Source organism: Bidens hawaiensis, unplaced genomic scaffold (genome assembly GCF_021521415.1).
Source record: "Bidens hawaiensis isolate Kalapana, Puna unplaced genomic scaffold, B.hawaiensis_p1.1 tig00010169_1, whole genome shotgun sequence".
Lineage (NCBI taxonomy): Eukaryota > Viridiplantae > Streptophyta > Magnoliopsida > Asterales > Asteraceae > Bidens > Bidens hawaiensis.
The window spans coordinates 7,113-24,189 of NW_027491772.1; the positions used below are offsets into that span (position 1 = coordinate 7,113).

A 17,077-nucleotide genomic window follows, 5' to 3' on the forward strand; every position below is an offset into this window, starting at 1 on the left:
TAAAGAATTTGTAAAGACTAGCAACAGCTTGGATGCCAGGGATGTCATTGCAAAAGTTCTTACTCGAATGCCCGCTAGTACTATCCGAGATCTTGCTATTTTGTTTATGGTTGATGTAGGACAGAGAGAGCTTGACGAGTTAAAACTTTTGGGCAAGGCAATTCTTGAACTGAATTGCTTAATGGAATTGAAGTTGAAGTTTCTTATGTCACTCAGAGATTAGTATGTGATGGTGTTTCATGGTGTGTTTTTATGTGTGTCACCCAGAGATTAGTAGTAATAAAATTTGTATGTTTGTGATGGTGTGTTTTGGTAATAATAAAATTTTTATGTTTGTGCTAAAACATTGATTCAACATGTAACTATTATCTTAAAGTGCATTACAAACTGTTAACAGAAGACTAGAGATCTCCATAACAAGTATCTTAAAATACATAGCAGTCAGTTTTGAAATCATTCAAATTTTTTGTTGCCTTATCTTAAGTTCAGCAATCAACTCTTCTCCGGTTAAACGAGTGTCGTCATTTTCATGGAATAGCATTGCATTATTGATAAGAGTATTTCTGTGTTGGTTTGTATCCGAGAGGAGGATTTTGCATAAATACTTTAACCTCAACCCAAATTACACTCCAGATTATTAAAAAACAATCGAAGATGAAGCTTATAGATGAAAGAATCGAAGAAGAACATGTTTTATACTCTGATGAGGAAGCCAACTACGACGACGACGCTCAATCAGACGACACTGAAGGCTACTCCAGCGAGGAAGCCAACGACGACGACGGTCAAGCAGACGAGGTTATAGGGACGATGGTTATCGAACCCCTCAACAGTTTGGAGGCTATCGAACCCCTCAACAGTTTTGCTACTACGAAAAAACCTACAAGGTGGTTGACGAGGTTACCTAAGCTGCGTACCCAATATGCAAACTCTGGTGGTGTCAAACTAGCAGTGGAGTTTGATAATCTGGGTAGGTTCACTGGCCAAAACAGATAAAAGTTTGTAGGTTTTTTAGGGGATGTTGTAAGGGAAATAGTTGGCTTGAGACATTTAAGTTGGAGGGAGGTCACAAAGGAGCTTAGAGATAAACTGTGGGAACAAATAACGGTTACTCTTTATTTCTATTTGTGCATTTTATATTTTGAGATGTAATTTACCTTATGCAGAAATATTTTGAGATTGAGGCTTGTCGCAGGCCTTCTGTGATGAATCGGATCGGACACCTTCTTCGGGATTTCAGAAGAAAAATGTATGCCAAATACATTATGCCGAATATCGGTAAACCTCTGAAGCTGAAGGCGATACCCAAGGGACACAGGACGATGATCAGGCAAGAAGACTGGGATCGCTTCGTTGAGTACACAAAATCAGAGCAGTTTCAGGTATAAATCATCTACTCTGCAAACGTAGATTGATCGACTATATATGGTTTATGTTTTTGTTTAAATATAATGAAATGATTATAATGTGTGGTTGAAGAAAAAATCGGCTTCATCAAAGGGAGCTCGAGCAAAGAATGTTTTTGATCATCACATGGGACGAGGGGGTTATACCTACCTTCAAGAGAAACTGGTAATCACCGTCAGCTGCTTTCTCTCTAGTTCAATGATTTTTTTGTTATGTGTCTAACGCATGACCGTCAGCTGCATTCTCTTGAATATTTTACAAGGTCAAAAAGAAGGAAATTGGACCGGATGAGATCCCCGGCCATGCATTAATGTGGATGAAAGGAAGGGAGTACAAAGATGGTGCATACACGAATGCTGTTGTCGAAGGCGTGACAACCAAATTAGTATGTTTTAGTATTAAACTTTTTAAATCATGTTAAAGTCAATTCATTGCCACACACACAGCCTTATATTGGCGTCAAACAAACTTGAGTCTGTCTAACTTGCCTCAACACTTGATGTGGATACATAAGCGTCTTACAAGAGTAATAGACTTTGATTCTTGTACATAAGCGTGTTACTAGCGTATTAGAATATTTATTTGTGTTTTTGTACATAAGCGTGTTACAAGCGTAATAGACTCGTTTACAAAAAAAACTTGAGTCAGTATAACTTGTCTCAACACTTTATGTGGATACATAAGCGTGTTACAAGTGTATTATAATATTTGTTTTCTTGCAGGCTCAGCATGAGGAGCAGATCGCCTCCGGAGCCCTGGCACTTGAACCGTGCACAGATGTCGTCACCTTAGTGCTTGGCAAAGAGAAAGGTGGGTTTTTAAAAGGGATTGGGTACGGATTGACAACATGTAAATATTGGGGTGTGAGTCGGGTAAAAGGCTCGTTTAAGCAACGGATTGCCCAACTTGATTATGAGGCGGTGCAGAGAGATGAAGTGGTGAACAGGTTGACGACTCTACTTGAATCCACGAGTGCTATGCTAGCAAGCCGTGAAAAGGAACAGTTAGCATTTGAGGCTAGGTTCAGACATCTCGAAGGATTGTTGCCGCAAATGTCAGCAAGTCAAGTAAGTGACGTATGCTACATATTATTAATGCATTCGACATACATAATTGGCACTGTTTTTGTCACAATTCGTAGATAAATCCTGTTCCCAACCAGGTTGGTTCTAACCAAAGTACTAGTGTTGTGGCGCAAAATAAAATGCCAGCACCAGTAAGTATCTGACAGTTTCTTTGTTTATTACAACTTTCCATGTGATTTTTCATTTTCCATAACCTAATAAATTGATTTGTAGGCCAGTTCTGTGGGAAACATCTTAACCTCAGGTGAGGCTGTGCAACAAGAATCCTCTTCTCAAGTAACCATTTGACAGTTTGATTGATTTGTTTTAATAATTAACTTTCCATGTGAGTGTGCTGATTTTGCATAGGTTAATTGTAGCCCAAGTCTGCGGATAAAATAGTTGTCGAAACGGTACTCGCTCCCCATATCGCGACATCAGTACGTATTTGACAATTTCAGTACTTTTTATAATTCGTTTCCAATGTGAGTGTGCTCATTTTCTATTACCGAATTGCAGGCCAAGTCTGTGGAAAAAGTGTTGACCAAATGATACCCGCTCCCCATATCGCGACATCAGTAAGCATTTGACAATTTCAGTACTTTTAATAATTCGTTTCCAATGTGAGTGTGCTCATTTTCTATTTACCGAATTGCAGGCAAAGTCTGTGGAAAAAAGTGTTGACGAAAAGGTAGTCGATCCCCATAGTGCGACATCAGTAAGTATTTGGCAGTTTCAGTTTTTATATTTTATAACCTAATAAGTCCTAACAATTCCAATTTCAGTTATATTACCAATGAAGCCTGTAGAGAACAATGTTGACTAAGCATCAACACAACTACACCACACTCCGGATAGTAACGGCTCGAAAAAACCATCAGTAAGTATCTGGCAATTTTAGTTTTTCCTTTAATTGTTGATTGATTCATTGAATGGTTTTTAGGTAAAACGGAGAAGCCGTAAAAGAAAAGTTGATATATCTACGGATGAAGCTTCCCCACATGCTGAAATAAAGGTATGTACTGCGCGAAACATTGTTAATTTCCCACCAACATGGGTATGTACTTATATATTGACTTCAACTAAGACATCTTAATTTCACATGCTGGTTTATAGGTGTATGAGTGTCGTTTGTGTGTGCATGACAAGCGTAACAAGGTGGCAAATGGTAAAATTTATTGGTCACCGGTTCCACAACAGTTGCATGGAAAAGTAATCCCGGAGGGTTGCTATAAAGTTAGTATTGATGAAGTCATAAAGGAAAAAGCAATTATTCCTTGTGAGGCAGGTGAAATTGTGACTGTTGGCAACGCACGTGGTTCTTTTGTTGCTTGGCCAGAACACCTAATCTTATGTGACCAGGAGGTTTGTTCCCTTTTAACTTAACCGAACAAATATCTATGTTCATTTTCATTTAGTTTAAAAAATGAACACTTGTGTTCGTTTATGTTCGTTTTTATAATCTAAACTAACGTAATTAAACAAAGATAAACGAACATAAACGAACTTCCAGCCGAAAGGTTCACGAACAGTTAAACGAACGTTCGGTTCGTCTGCAGGCCTACTATTTTGTTCTATTCAATTACAAAATACGACATTAATTATACATATTTGTTTTTCATATTCTGTTGTTCCAGCTACCACCACTCCCATCCTCAAAAGAACCAGACATAGCTGGCAAGAAGCCAAAGGCAAAGTACACAACGATAGACATGGTGACCAAACAGAAGACAAGCAGCGATGCCAAAAAACGACGCCTTAGGTAGTCGTTATTTTTGTATTTTGTAAGATATTTTGCATATACATTTGCTTAAGTGAATATTATTGTTAATATAATTTGTTTCTAATTTTTTTTTGTCATGCTTGCTTATAGCTGTTTTATATTACTGCACAAAAAATAAAAATAATTATATATTGCCTAATTACACACAATTTGGCCACATAGAACACATTAAATAGGTGTGGCCAAAAGTACCTGAAATTACAAAAATTAGAGTCTATAAATGACCATTAGCCACAACATAAACATTTTTGTGTGACGAAAAGTATGATAATAGCTACACTTTAAAAGCATTATGTGTGACAAACGGTAAAGACAATGGCCACACCACAAACAACAAAAGAGTGTTTGAGTGGCAATTTCACATTTTTAGCCACATTGACAACAACCTCCAGTGTCTATATGATATTATTAGCCACACAGTACCTCACTATGTGTGACGAAAAGTTTGACAATAGACACACTTTAAATTAGGAAAAGCATTATGTGTGACAAATGGTAAAGACAATGGCCACACCACAAACAACAAAAGAGTGTTTGAGTGGCAACTTCACATTTTTAGCCACATTGACAACAACCTCCGGTGTCTATATGATATTATTAGCCACACAGTACCTCACTATGTGTGACGAAAAGTTTGATAATAGCCATACTTTAAATTAGGAAAAGCATTATGTGTGACAAACGGTAAGACAATGACCACACCACAAACTATAAAAGAGTTTTTGACTAGCAAATTCACATTTTTAGCCACATTTACAATAACCTCCAGTGTCTATAAGTTATGATTAGCCACACAATACTTCAGTATGTGTGACGAAAAGTTTTACAATAGTCACACTTTATATTAGGAAAAACATTTTGTGTGACAAACGGTAAGACAATGGCCACACTATAATCTACAAAGGAGCTTTTGAGTGGCAAGTAAATATATTTAGCCACTTTTAATGTAATATCCAGTGTCTATATAATATAATTAGCCACACTATTATTAAATTTAAGTGGCCATTTCTTTGCTATATCCACACGGTATAGGTCACAATGCACGCTTAACACAACCCTATTGGCCACATTATTATAAAATTCATGTGGATGAAACATTAATTCATGTGGCTATATACGTGCAATGGTCACTCATAGTAAATACTCATGTGGCCATTTTCTACTGTTTAGCCAAACTTATTGGAGAGACTTCTTGATGGCTAACAACTAATGCATGTACCCTTTAGCCACACTTATTACCACATAAGGCCACCAAAAACTGTGTGTGGCCATATCATACCCACGGTGTCGCGACCTTTGGCCACATATGACCTGAACCAAATGTGTGTGGCTAAAGGCCTACGGCCACACTTTTTTCGTGTGGCCGAAGGTCAATTTTCACGTAGTGAAATGTAAGTATGATGATAGTACATGAACGATCTTTGGATATTGCATGTGCCGCTAGGTGATAGTCAAAGATATGACTATATATATATATATGATATATAAATGATGTATGTATGTTATGATGATGGTACGTGAACAATCTTCGGATATTGCACATAATATTAAGAAAGGTATGTAAAGACAGGTATGGTACAATGTACTAAATATAGGGAACCGACCTGTAAGGCCCCCTTACCGGTGCCCTACTTTGGACGTTGGATTTACTCATAAACGCAGTTCTAAATATCAAAGTTAATAAAAACTTTCGCGGAATAATAAAACTTCAACAATAACATTTTACATAACCATCAAATCATGTCTTATAAAACATTCGTAGTCAATTAAAACAAAACATAGTCTTTAAAACATCACAACATTTCTTCGAGATGCCAGTATCTTCGATTCCATGCCTTGTGTCTTCAGTCACGCGAGCTGCCTCAACCTATTTGCCTGCGTGCATACTAAAATTCAGCTATGCTGAGTGAGTTCTATTTAATCACATAACTTACTTTTCATACACAAATACGTGCCCGAAGGTACGCATTACATACATATCAAGATCAGCATTCGTCCATACACATTCATATCTAACCATACATTATAAAGGGCGTTTCACCCTACATACCTCGGATATTATTAGGGTCCGGTACCCTCCATCCTCGGATATTATTAGGGTCCGGTCACCCTATATCCTCGGATATTATTAGGGTCCGGTCACCCTTCATCCTCGGATATTATTAGGGTCCGGTCACCCTTCATCCTCGGATATTATTAGGGTCCGGTACCCTTCATCCTCGGATATTATTAGGGTCCGGTACCCTTCATCCTCGGATATTATTAGGGTCTGGTCACCCTTCATCCTCGGCATTATTAGGGTCCGGTACCCTTTCTCCCATAGCTTCATACTATACATGTCCTTAAATACTTTTCCTGACAATACGTGCAATCTCCGAAGTGCGTTCACGTACCATTAACATATCATACGTACATTATGAATACATAATAAATATTCATACATGCATCTTATCTTACATCATACATAGCAATCACGTCTTTAGCTACCACCTGACGGTACATGCAATATCCGAAGATCGTTCACGCACCGTTAAGCAATCATCATACATAAATCATACAAGGCATACACTTACCACTTAGGGTAAGTGTATTAACTATCACATCGAGTATGCACACATCCCCGAAAACATAACAGGAAGTGGGGCTAGAAACTCACCTCAATGCGGTTGCGTTCACCGTTTACGGTTATTCCCTTCTTGAGCAGTTCACGACTAACTGTATAATAATTATCGTTTCAGTAAACTATCACTATACATATCGCATTTCTAGTTTAATTATTACCCTCAACGAATGGGGGTCCGGGGGCAGCGCCCCTAGCAGTGGGGTTCTAGGGGCGGCATCCCCTAGCGAGGTCTAAGGGGCAGAGCCCCTGGCTGGGGTTAAGCTGTCTTAACACATTTTCCATTAGGATTTTGAATCATTAAATAATTTTCTACTTAAAATCCAAGGGCTTCTTTGTAATTAAATCATTCTTTTCTAAGTCCAGGGACTGTTCTGTCATTCTATCAAACTTTTGGTTCGTTACTTGATTCTTAACGAATTGTGTTATCTTAACGAACTGATCCATGCAGTGAATTGAACCCTTTAACGAACTGGTTATTAAGCGAACTGGATCCTATAACGAATCAGTCTATAGCGAACCAGTCCACATAGCGAATCAGTCCAGGTAACGAATTGGACCTTCTAATTCGTTGTTTCCTTAACGAATGACAATAACGAATTGGGGGTTAATTCGTTATCTTCTCCTTAACGAATCTGGACGCGAACTAAGGCCAGTTCGTTATTCTTTCCTCAGCGAATCAACTTAACGAATTGAACACGAACTGTAGCTAGTTCGTTATGTTCCCATAGACGAACCAGCTAGCAAATCACCTTTAATTCGTTAAATCCCCGTAGCGAACTAGGGTTAGGTCAGGGAATGTCAGAACATTCCCTGACATCCTCGTATTAACTTTTTCGGCGCCGCCGCCGGAAATCCGCGAACACGTCGGAAAAACGAGTTCTAACTCGTTTTTCACCGTTTTTCGTCCCGTTCGATCCATATCTGAGCTAGGGTGACCCCTGAGCTCATCATAGGTTCGGATTATACCTGATTCCACCCGGATCTCGTGACTTAAACGGTTTAACGGTGTCGGCTTGTCGTTTCGTGACTATATCTAACGGGTTTAAGCTCATACAATAATAAACTATCATTACCTCTGGTCGGTGCTCGGATTCTTTCTTGGTTTCGGCTAGAGAGAGACTAGAGAGAGAGAGAGAGAGAGCTTAAGTGTGTGTTTTGAATGGTGTATGAAATATGTGTAAATGAGGAATTTAGTGGTGTTTATGGTTTATATATTTAGGGATCATGGGCTTAAGCCCATGGTCTTTCCTTCTTTCTTTTCATAACCCAAGTCCATAACCCATATCCATTCATCCAACACTAGTCCAACTCATATTCTAATCATCTAAACCGATAACGACATACTATGGAATAAACGAAATTTATTTTATCATTAACCAAAAGCAGGATGTTACAGGACCCTAATAATGTCGGTGAATGTAGGGAACCGACCCTGATAATGTCGGAGAATGTAGGGAACCGACCCTAATAATGTCGGCAAATGCAGGGAACCTACCCTAATAATGTCGGTGAAGGTAGGGAACCGACCCTAATAATATCGGCGAAGGTTATAGGGCAAAATGCTCTTTAAACGTATATGCATGAATGAAAGGATGTATGTAAGTATGAAAGAAAGAATGAAAGTATGTGTGTATGTAAGTATGTATGTAAATATGGATGTATGTACCTTCGGGTGCATATGTAAGTATGTGAATGTATTGTATGTCGTCTGATTAACTAGAACTCACTCAGCGTAGCTGACTTTTAGTATGCACGTAGGTTAACAGACTGAGACAGCTGGTTTGAGCGGGACACGTGACAAGATTGAAGAGGCTGACATCTGAAGATTTGTCATGATGTTTTGATACTACGTTTTAATTATGATTTAAAGAGACAAGTTATAAATATTTGTAATGAATGGTTGACTTTTATATTATTCCGAGAAAGTTTTAATTAACTTTGATATTTAGAACTGCGTTTATGAGTAAATCCAACGTCAAAAGTGAGGCACCGGTAACGGGGCCTTACATGCGTATGTCTTTTTTTTTTAAGTTGTACCTATCTCTCGGGTTTGGGTTAGTTTGCGTCATGTTATTTGATTTTTGTTTGTGTTAGTTCGGATTAGCTTGGGTTGTTCGGGTTATTCTAACTTGTATTTATTTGTTTATTTATTTAGATTTCGCAAGACTCGACAACGGCTACACTGATGGAACTTGACGATTTGATTATGAGATTAATGCCGAAACTAGTTTTTTTATAGATTGTTTGTAAAGGCCTAATGATTCTCACACCTGTTAATCTTGGATTATGTATTTTGACACTGTTAGTATTTTTAGTTATTGATAATTTGTTTTTTTTTTGGTATAAAATTTGGATTTATATATTTTTAATTGTTGCTGGATAATTTATATTTTTTATATAAAGTTATATATTGAAAGTTTTAGCAGTCTGAAGACATTAAAAAACAAACACTCTTCTTCTTGCAGACTGCAGAGGTTTGGTCCACCTCTTCTGCTACAGATGTATGCAGATGTAGTCCGCAGACTGCAGACATTTTACCTCTGAAAAAACAAACAACAACTTAGTTATTCTTTTTTCTTTAATATTTAATTGTAATAATTAATTTTACTTATATTTAGTTTTTCTTCTATAACTTTTAAATTATAAGGTTTTACAAAATTTAGAATATACTATTGAGATATGCTTATTTTTATTTACGTGTCACTATAAATTTTACTCAAAACCGAGTCATGTCAAAACTTGACCGTCTCAACGTCCTATAATTCGATATAAATTTGACATGACTCGGTTTTAAATAAAATTTATAAGAACACACGGATAAAAATAAGCATGTCTCAATAGTATACTCGAAATTTTGTAAAACTTAATATTTTATAAGTTACAAAAGAAACACTAAAATAAGTTAAATTAATTATAATAATTAAATATTAAAGAAGATAGAGTAACTAAGTTTGGTTGTCCAAGACGAATTTCGATCAAAACTTTCCGGCGAAAGACAGATTTAGAACACTTTTGATCGGCTCAAACAAAACATGTATGCGAAGACGAATTTGGTTCAAAACTTGCCTCCCCAAATCACATATTGGTCTTTGGATAGGGGAAACACGCATGTCTACATTTTGGTCTTTGGACAGGGGAAACATGCATGTCAGACAGAAATGGGTACACTTACATTATGTATAATTTATTTTATTTTGAACGAAACATACAAATCTAAACTGCCGAGAAAAAACAAAGGAAAAGGAAAGAGGTGGGGGTGGGGGGTATGTTGCCCAACATATATGCTTCGACCAAGGCTATAGATCACCAAACGTAGTATATTGTTTTGGCATTTTGTATTTGACACATGAATTGATATATATATATTGACTAAACGTCATATCAGGAATGTATTCGCATAAAGTTGGCAAAGGGAGGAAGATAGCCATCATGTATTTTTGTAATTAAGCACAATTAATATAAACTCTAATCTAAAGTTAACATATACATCCAATACCTTGGTTGTTGATATGGAGAATAATTATGGAAGCCATCATAGATTAACATCCCACTATTAGTGGAATCAGACAAGCTACAGTTCCCAAATTCCTAGTATAAAATGCAAAGAGCTTAGCCTATTTTGAAAACAAACCAACAGGTAAACACAACTCTTCTGGCTGAGGTATTTTTGGTCTTATAGATTCACATTAACAGTCTTATGTTAAGTTTATTTATTGCATATTAATTAACCAATATGTATCCTTTCGCAGGTTAAACCGTCAAGATGGGAGCAGGCGGCCAGATGAATGTTAATAGCGATGACAAAAACGTCCTTGAACGTGTTCCTGTCAAAAAACCACCATTCGAGATTAGTGATCTTAAGAAGGCGATACCACTTCACTGTTATAAACGTGATCTCTTACGCTCTCTCTACCACCTCATTTCTGACTTAGCCGTCATCTACACGCTTTACCAACTTGCATCAACTTGCATTCCTCTTCTACCTACGCCCCTTAAGTACATAGCATGGCCAATTTATTGGTTCGTCCAAGGTACTTGTTTTATGGGTGCATGGACCGTCGGTCATGATTTGGGCCATCATGCCTTTAGCGAATACGAGTGGCTTGATGACACACTTGGTTTTGTCCTCCACTCCGCATTCCTCACTCCATACTTTTCATTTAAATACAGCCACCGTAGTCACCATGCTCACACCAATTCAATGGAGTATGATGAGGTTTGGATCCCCAAACGAAAGGCGGATACCTTGTATTCTGAAGTTCTAAACAACCCTCTAGGCAACTTGTTTATGACTTTCGGTAGGCTAGTTCTTAGCTATCCAATGTACTTCGCTTTCAATATCCACGGTAGGAAATACGACGGGTTTGTGAGTCACTTTTACCCGCAAAGTCCTTTGTTCAATGATAGTGAGAGGAAATTTATTTGGCTATCTGATGCTGGAATGATTGTAGCTTTGTATGCACTATACAAGATTGCTTTAGCCACAAGTTTCACATGGTTATTTTGCATATACGGAGTTCCTTTGTTGGTTTTAAACGGTCATTTCATCTTTTTCAGTTTCGTGCATCATACCCATCCTTCCTTACCTCACTTCGACTTGCGAGAGTGGGACTGGATAAGAGGTGCCATGTCGACTGTTGACAGGGATTACGGGATCATTAATAGTATTTTTCATAACGTAACATGTGCTCATGTGGTTCACCATTTGATATCAAACATCCCACATTATCATTTGCTAGAGGCAACCGAGGCCATCAAGCCCATTCTAGGTGACTACTACAAGTACGATGCTACGCCGATTCTAAAGGCTTTCTGGAGAGAAACAAAGGAGTGCATTTTTGTTGAACCAGATGAAGGTGCGGAAGATAGTGGTGTTTACTGGTGGTGCAAGTAAACTTAGTAACTTATATTTCGTATTGTTGAAGCATAAATAATTGTGCAATTATATGCACCCCTTTCCGTGATGCAACTATGTAGTGTGTACTTTATTGCTATGTTAATGTGCAATTCTACTTTCCTGGTTAAACTTGATGCCACATCCACGACTTAGTTATCAAACTGAAATCGAACTAGTTTAAAACTGTTACATTCATCAAGTTTTCAAATTTTGGTTTGCATCTATTTTCAAATTATAACGTTTATCTAGCTATAGCTGGTTCAAAATTTTCGCTTACTTATGTAACGATGTTTTATTCGCAAAACTTGATTAAGAGTTGAAAATCTTACCATTTATTTCGCAAAACTATTTACATACATTTTCATATTTTAAAATTATAAAGTGATTTATTATTGTACTTAGCAAATCTCATCAATAGCAAAGCTATAGTATGGTCTAATGAGGGTAAGATGTAGACAACCTTACCTCTAAAATAGAGAGGATACTTCCAATGAGACCTCCGGCTCGATAGTAGTTTTGCATCAAGCCTTGGACTTAAGACATATAACACTCAACCATCAGGACATTCCCTTGTCTTTCAGCTATCAACGTCATCACATGATGCATGATTAACATTCCATCACTTTTAACGTTATTTTTATAAAATTTGTAAATAACGTCAAAATTAGTGTAACTTAACTTTATCCCCGGAGGGCTCACATATATATACACTATATACGCACACCGCAAAACATGGCGTAAAATTATAAAGTGATTCAAGTTAATATAAGATAAGTAAATTTTTACTTAGTTTTAAAACACTTTGAAACAATCAAATTTAGAGTGATCTCTAATATATTGATTGGTATCACGAAATTATCAAAGCGAATTTTCTTTTGAACGGCAAACATGCATTAAAAACGAAAAGAAACAAAATGGCCGGTGCAGCTAGAAACTCACCTGGCCACCGAACAGAAAAAGACACCACACACACTCTAAAGACCACTACAATACAAATCTTCCACAATCCGCCCACGAGATTGACATACCACCCGACCTATTTTTAACCCAAAGATAGCTAAGAGTTTTAAGTTTTAACATTTTTCACAACATTCTCGGTAGACACCATTGGCCCATTATGCACCATATCATTCCTAGCCTTCTATAAGCACCATAATGTGACAAGACAAACTGAATGAAACGACTTCGCCTTTTTCTTCAGGAACTTAGTATATTTATACAACCCGATAATGTTGCGGACACAAAACACAAATAGTTATGGGAATTTACACCAAGTAGATATGGCTTGCCAAACCGATGGAGCTAACCCGCTCAAAACGAAAATATCTCTTCTCCTCCATTAAGCCACACATTGGGCAGTCCACCGACACCAACCTAATGTTCCGCCTCGCCAATGAAGTTAATATCGGAAGTCTATCAAAACGAATTATGTTGGTAATTAGCATTAATGAAAAATTTTATATTAGTTATTAATATTATTATTACTATTATCAATTATATTTTGCCAGAGAAACCTTTGGTAATACATTGAATTCCGATATAGTGATCCAACAATACTTACCAATGGATTTCCAACAAAAATGCTACAAAATACACATGGGTGTGCCTTGCAACCTGTTATTCGGTTAATTATACTACACAAGGTCATGTTAGGCCATAAGAAATTGTCTTTGTGTTAAATATGCATACACTCTATATGGTTGGTTATTGGCCTTGATGGACTAGGACACTTATTAGTGGTTTGTTTAATTGTTTTGTTAATACAAAGTTAAAGTCTATAACAAGTAATATTAGCATTAAAAACGTATATATATGATAATTGGTTTGACTGTTGAAATTGGATTTTGTAAAAGGTTTTGATAGTTAAATTAAAAAGCAAATTTAAATTATACAAATGGCTTTGATGATGAAGCATGCAATGATGACGTGTCAACGTTTTTCTTTCAATCCTTAACAGGTCAATTCATGCAATTTTACACGTAGACACCATGCAGTCGCCTAACTCCACTATATTAATTCCACCAACTTTCATATCATCACATTAATCATTAAACACGCATCAAACAATGGCAAGGGTGTTCGCAGCAGCAGGAGTACTTGTTCTTGTAGCCATGGCTGCAGTCGCGGAGGCCACCATCACCAATGTTGAGAAGAGCCCCCATGGAATGGGATCTGTTTGCTACAGGCGGCTATTTAAGCGCGAGTCGACTGACATGACCAAATGCGTCGAGTACCTCCTGGATTTTGAACCTCCTGCAGGTCGGTAAAGGACGCACAAATAATATATTTTCTTTTCAGTTATCTATACACACATCGTTTGACATTTAATATACATAATTTCAAACGGCCTTCCAAACAGAGGCGAGCGACAGTTTTGACAAAAACTTTCAAAGTGAGAACGGTCGTTTGGATATTAACCAAATGGTCGTTCTAACCAATAATTTTCAAAGCTTGACTTAACCCTCAATGGTTAGAATGGTAGTTCGAATACTATGCAAACGGTCATTTTGGCTAATGTTAATCAAAGTTTAAATTTTTTGGTCAAAACAGACGTCTGTTGAGCATCGTGAACAACTGTTTGACAATGTTAAATAAGATGGGGCGGTGTACACTGGCGGACCTAAACTATAAGTGTAGGGGTTGGTTGTAGTAAAAAACCTTTTTTAGAGGTTAAAATTATCTATCTTGTTTGACCCTATTAAATTTTGACGCTGATCCTGTTCCGACCACTGAAAATCTTTTCTGGGTCTAGTAACATGACCCATTTTAATATTTTTTTCAGCACACACACAACATTAATTAATGTATGTTTGTAACTAAAAGAAATGTTTGAAAACAACCGTCTGTTTGAGTGTTGTGAACAACTGTTTGACAATGTTAAATAAGATGTGGTGGTGTACACCGGTGGACCTAAACTATAAGTATAGGGGTTGGTCGTAGTAAAAAACTTTTTTAGAGGTGTTAAAATTATCTTGTCCAACCTCCTTTGACACCGATCTTCTTCCGACCCCTGTCCAAATCTTTTCTGTTCCAGTGTAGTTATAACAACATTAATTAATGTATGTCTGTAATTAATTAATGTATGTTTGTAGATAAAAGAAATGTTTGAAAATTTTGTGATCAGGAGGAGGATCAATAAGCCCAGGCATTGCGAACATGGAAAGAGAAGAACTCAGGCAACGTTGTTGCTCAACGCTCAAGAAAGTGGGTCCGGAGTGCATGTGTATGGGTATCCAAGTTGTGTTGAACCATCCTCTTGTAAAGTATCTGGAACAAGTTATGGATGAGACTACGAGCATGGTTCTGAACCTGCCCACGCATTGCAACCTCGCGTCCGAGCCATGCCCAATGCAAGCCGTCTAGTTCGATCTAAACATGGCTGCAGGTTAAGTCAATCCTATGGAATAAATTGATTCACTATCACGCCCTCGTGTGCATGTTGTTTCAACTTTCAATGTAATATATATGTAACACTTTTATATCTTGTGTTTCATGCTTATTTGCTTTATTCAACTCACTACTATAATTTGTAAATTCATCGGCAGGTTAGTTAGAATCCACCTGCTGACATAAACTTTACTCAAAAGAGAGCTGAATGAGTTTTAATATTTTGTAAATGATCTTTTACACCTTTGAAGAAAAAAATATTTCTAATCACAACTTTTCGATGTAACAAGTATAGCAACTTTAAATACACATATCTTCAATCGAATCACATAGATCTGAATTCATTGATCAATATATTTGTTTGTGTCTTGTAAAGCTAATGATAAATTTGATAAAAGATACAGATACACTAACATATTCAAATATATTTGTTTATTTCCGCCATCAATCTTACAAGACTAGATAGACAACTGAAGTTAACCTTTTATTTGCTTTCAGATTATCAATAAATAGTTGGATTTCAAGCTTAAGTCTTATTTTGATCACCACTAAACGTATTACTATCATCTACGAAACCAAGAAAAACAAAACTCTATAAACGGTAAACTAAAAGTCGTTGAATATTCCATCGTTCATTACCGACAACTTACCTGTGAAATTTATAACCATGAGAATGCTGACAATCACCACAACTAACATCGTTAAAATTTAGGGGTCAAAGGCGAAATTTTTTTTTGGACCTCAAATAAAAGAATTTCTTTTTTCTGTTTAAACAACTAGATTTTAAATAAGGTTAATTGTTTATGATTTGAGTTGTAAAAAAATTTTGTTTATAAATAATAGGCTTAAATAAGTTAAGTAATTGGATTTAAATATTAAAAATACATATTATATTTTCATAAAAAGAGATAAAAATCTTTATAAACAACATTTCGGGCAAGGGGCCGTCGACCACTCTGTCCTCCTATGCAAGCCGGTCATATCAAGGAGGCGAATCCCCCATTCTAGTATTATTTTCTTGTTTTGGTTTTCGCTTGTTCGTTTGAAAGATGTCGCTTCTATTTTTACTGAATTTGGCTAGCAGCGACGGGTGGGAATTTGTTTTCACTGAACGGGGATATCTGGGATCTGTTGGATGATTAAAAGATAACCTTTATGTTTTAAAGATCGATTTCGAATTCTGATTCCATTGCAAAAATACTTTTTCAGGGACGAAAAAGGTTTAAGTGTTTGAATATTTGATGTGGTCTAAATTATACATATTATTATATAAATATTTTCAACACTTTTATGTACTTTTGAACTAGATTCTTAATGAATATTATTCTTTTTTTGGTTCATATTTAGATTTTAACAATTTCAAGAGACAACATGCTAAAACGAGTAATCGATCTATTAGATGATTATTAATCCTTATGGAATTTGAATGGTAAAAGGTTGTGGTAATACATCAAAGAAAACAAAAAAAAAAGGTTTTAAAACTTTCATTAAGTTTCATCACAAAAAAAATAGTAATAATAAATTTGTGAAACACCTCAACGTTATTATGGAGCTAGTAACTAGTTGGATTATAAATTAAAGTTTCATGGGCTGATTTATTATATTTAGTGAATTGTTTTAGGCCACAAGATTAATGGTTTCGGTGACAAGGAAGGCCCACAATTAATTTGTTTCAAGCAACCCAAATGTAAAGTATTAGTAGTCGGTGGAGAGCACAATAAAAAGAATAAGATTGATTATTATTAAAGGGGAGCAGCCAAAGGGGAGACGAAGAAAAAGGCAGGGGGCGCCCCTGCAGTGTTGGTGATTGGACTCAAGCTCCCTAGGAGGTCAAACTTATTCCACGGCCAAGAATTCAACAAGCAGCCTAGCACGTCAAGCAAGCAGGCACCTCTCTAAAATCTCACGGCTAAAAA

General features: G+C 36.6%; 1 protein-coding gene across 1 annotated transcript; it reads left to right on the forward strand.

The window, feature by feature from the left end:
• Nucleotides 1–10,608: 10,608 nt before the first annotated feature.
• LOC143534492 (delta(12) fatty acid desaturase DES8.11-like) lies at nt 10,609–11,847 on the forward strand. The gene has a single exon (XM_077028964.1). It carries the CDS (start codon nt 10,641–10,643, stop codon nt 11,769–11,771), a length of 1,131 nt encoding a protein of 376 aa, XP_076885079.1. The 5' UTR covers nt 10,609–10,640; the 3' UTR covers nt 11,772–11,847.
• Nucleotides 11,848–17,077: the final 5,230 nt, after the last annotated feature.

Coding starts and splice junctions, on each gene's coding strand:
- LOC143534492 (XM_077028964.1), top strand. CDS start 10,641: ATGGGAGCAGGCGGCCAGATGAATGTTAATAGCGATGACAAAAACGTC.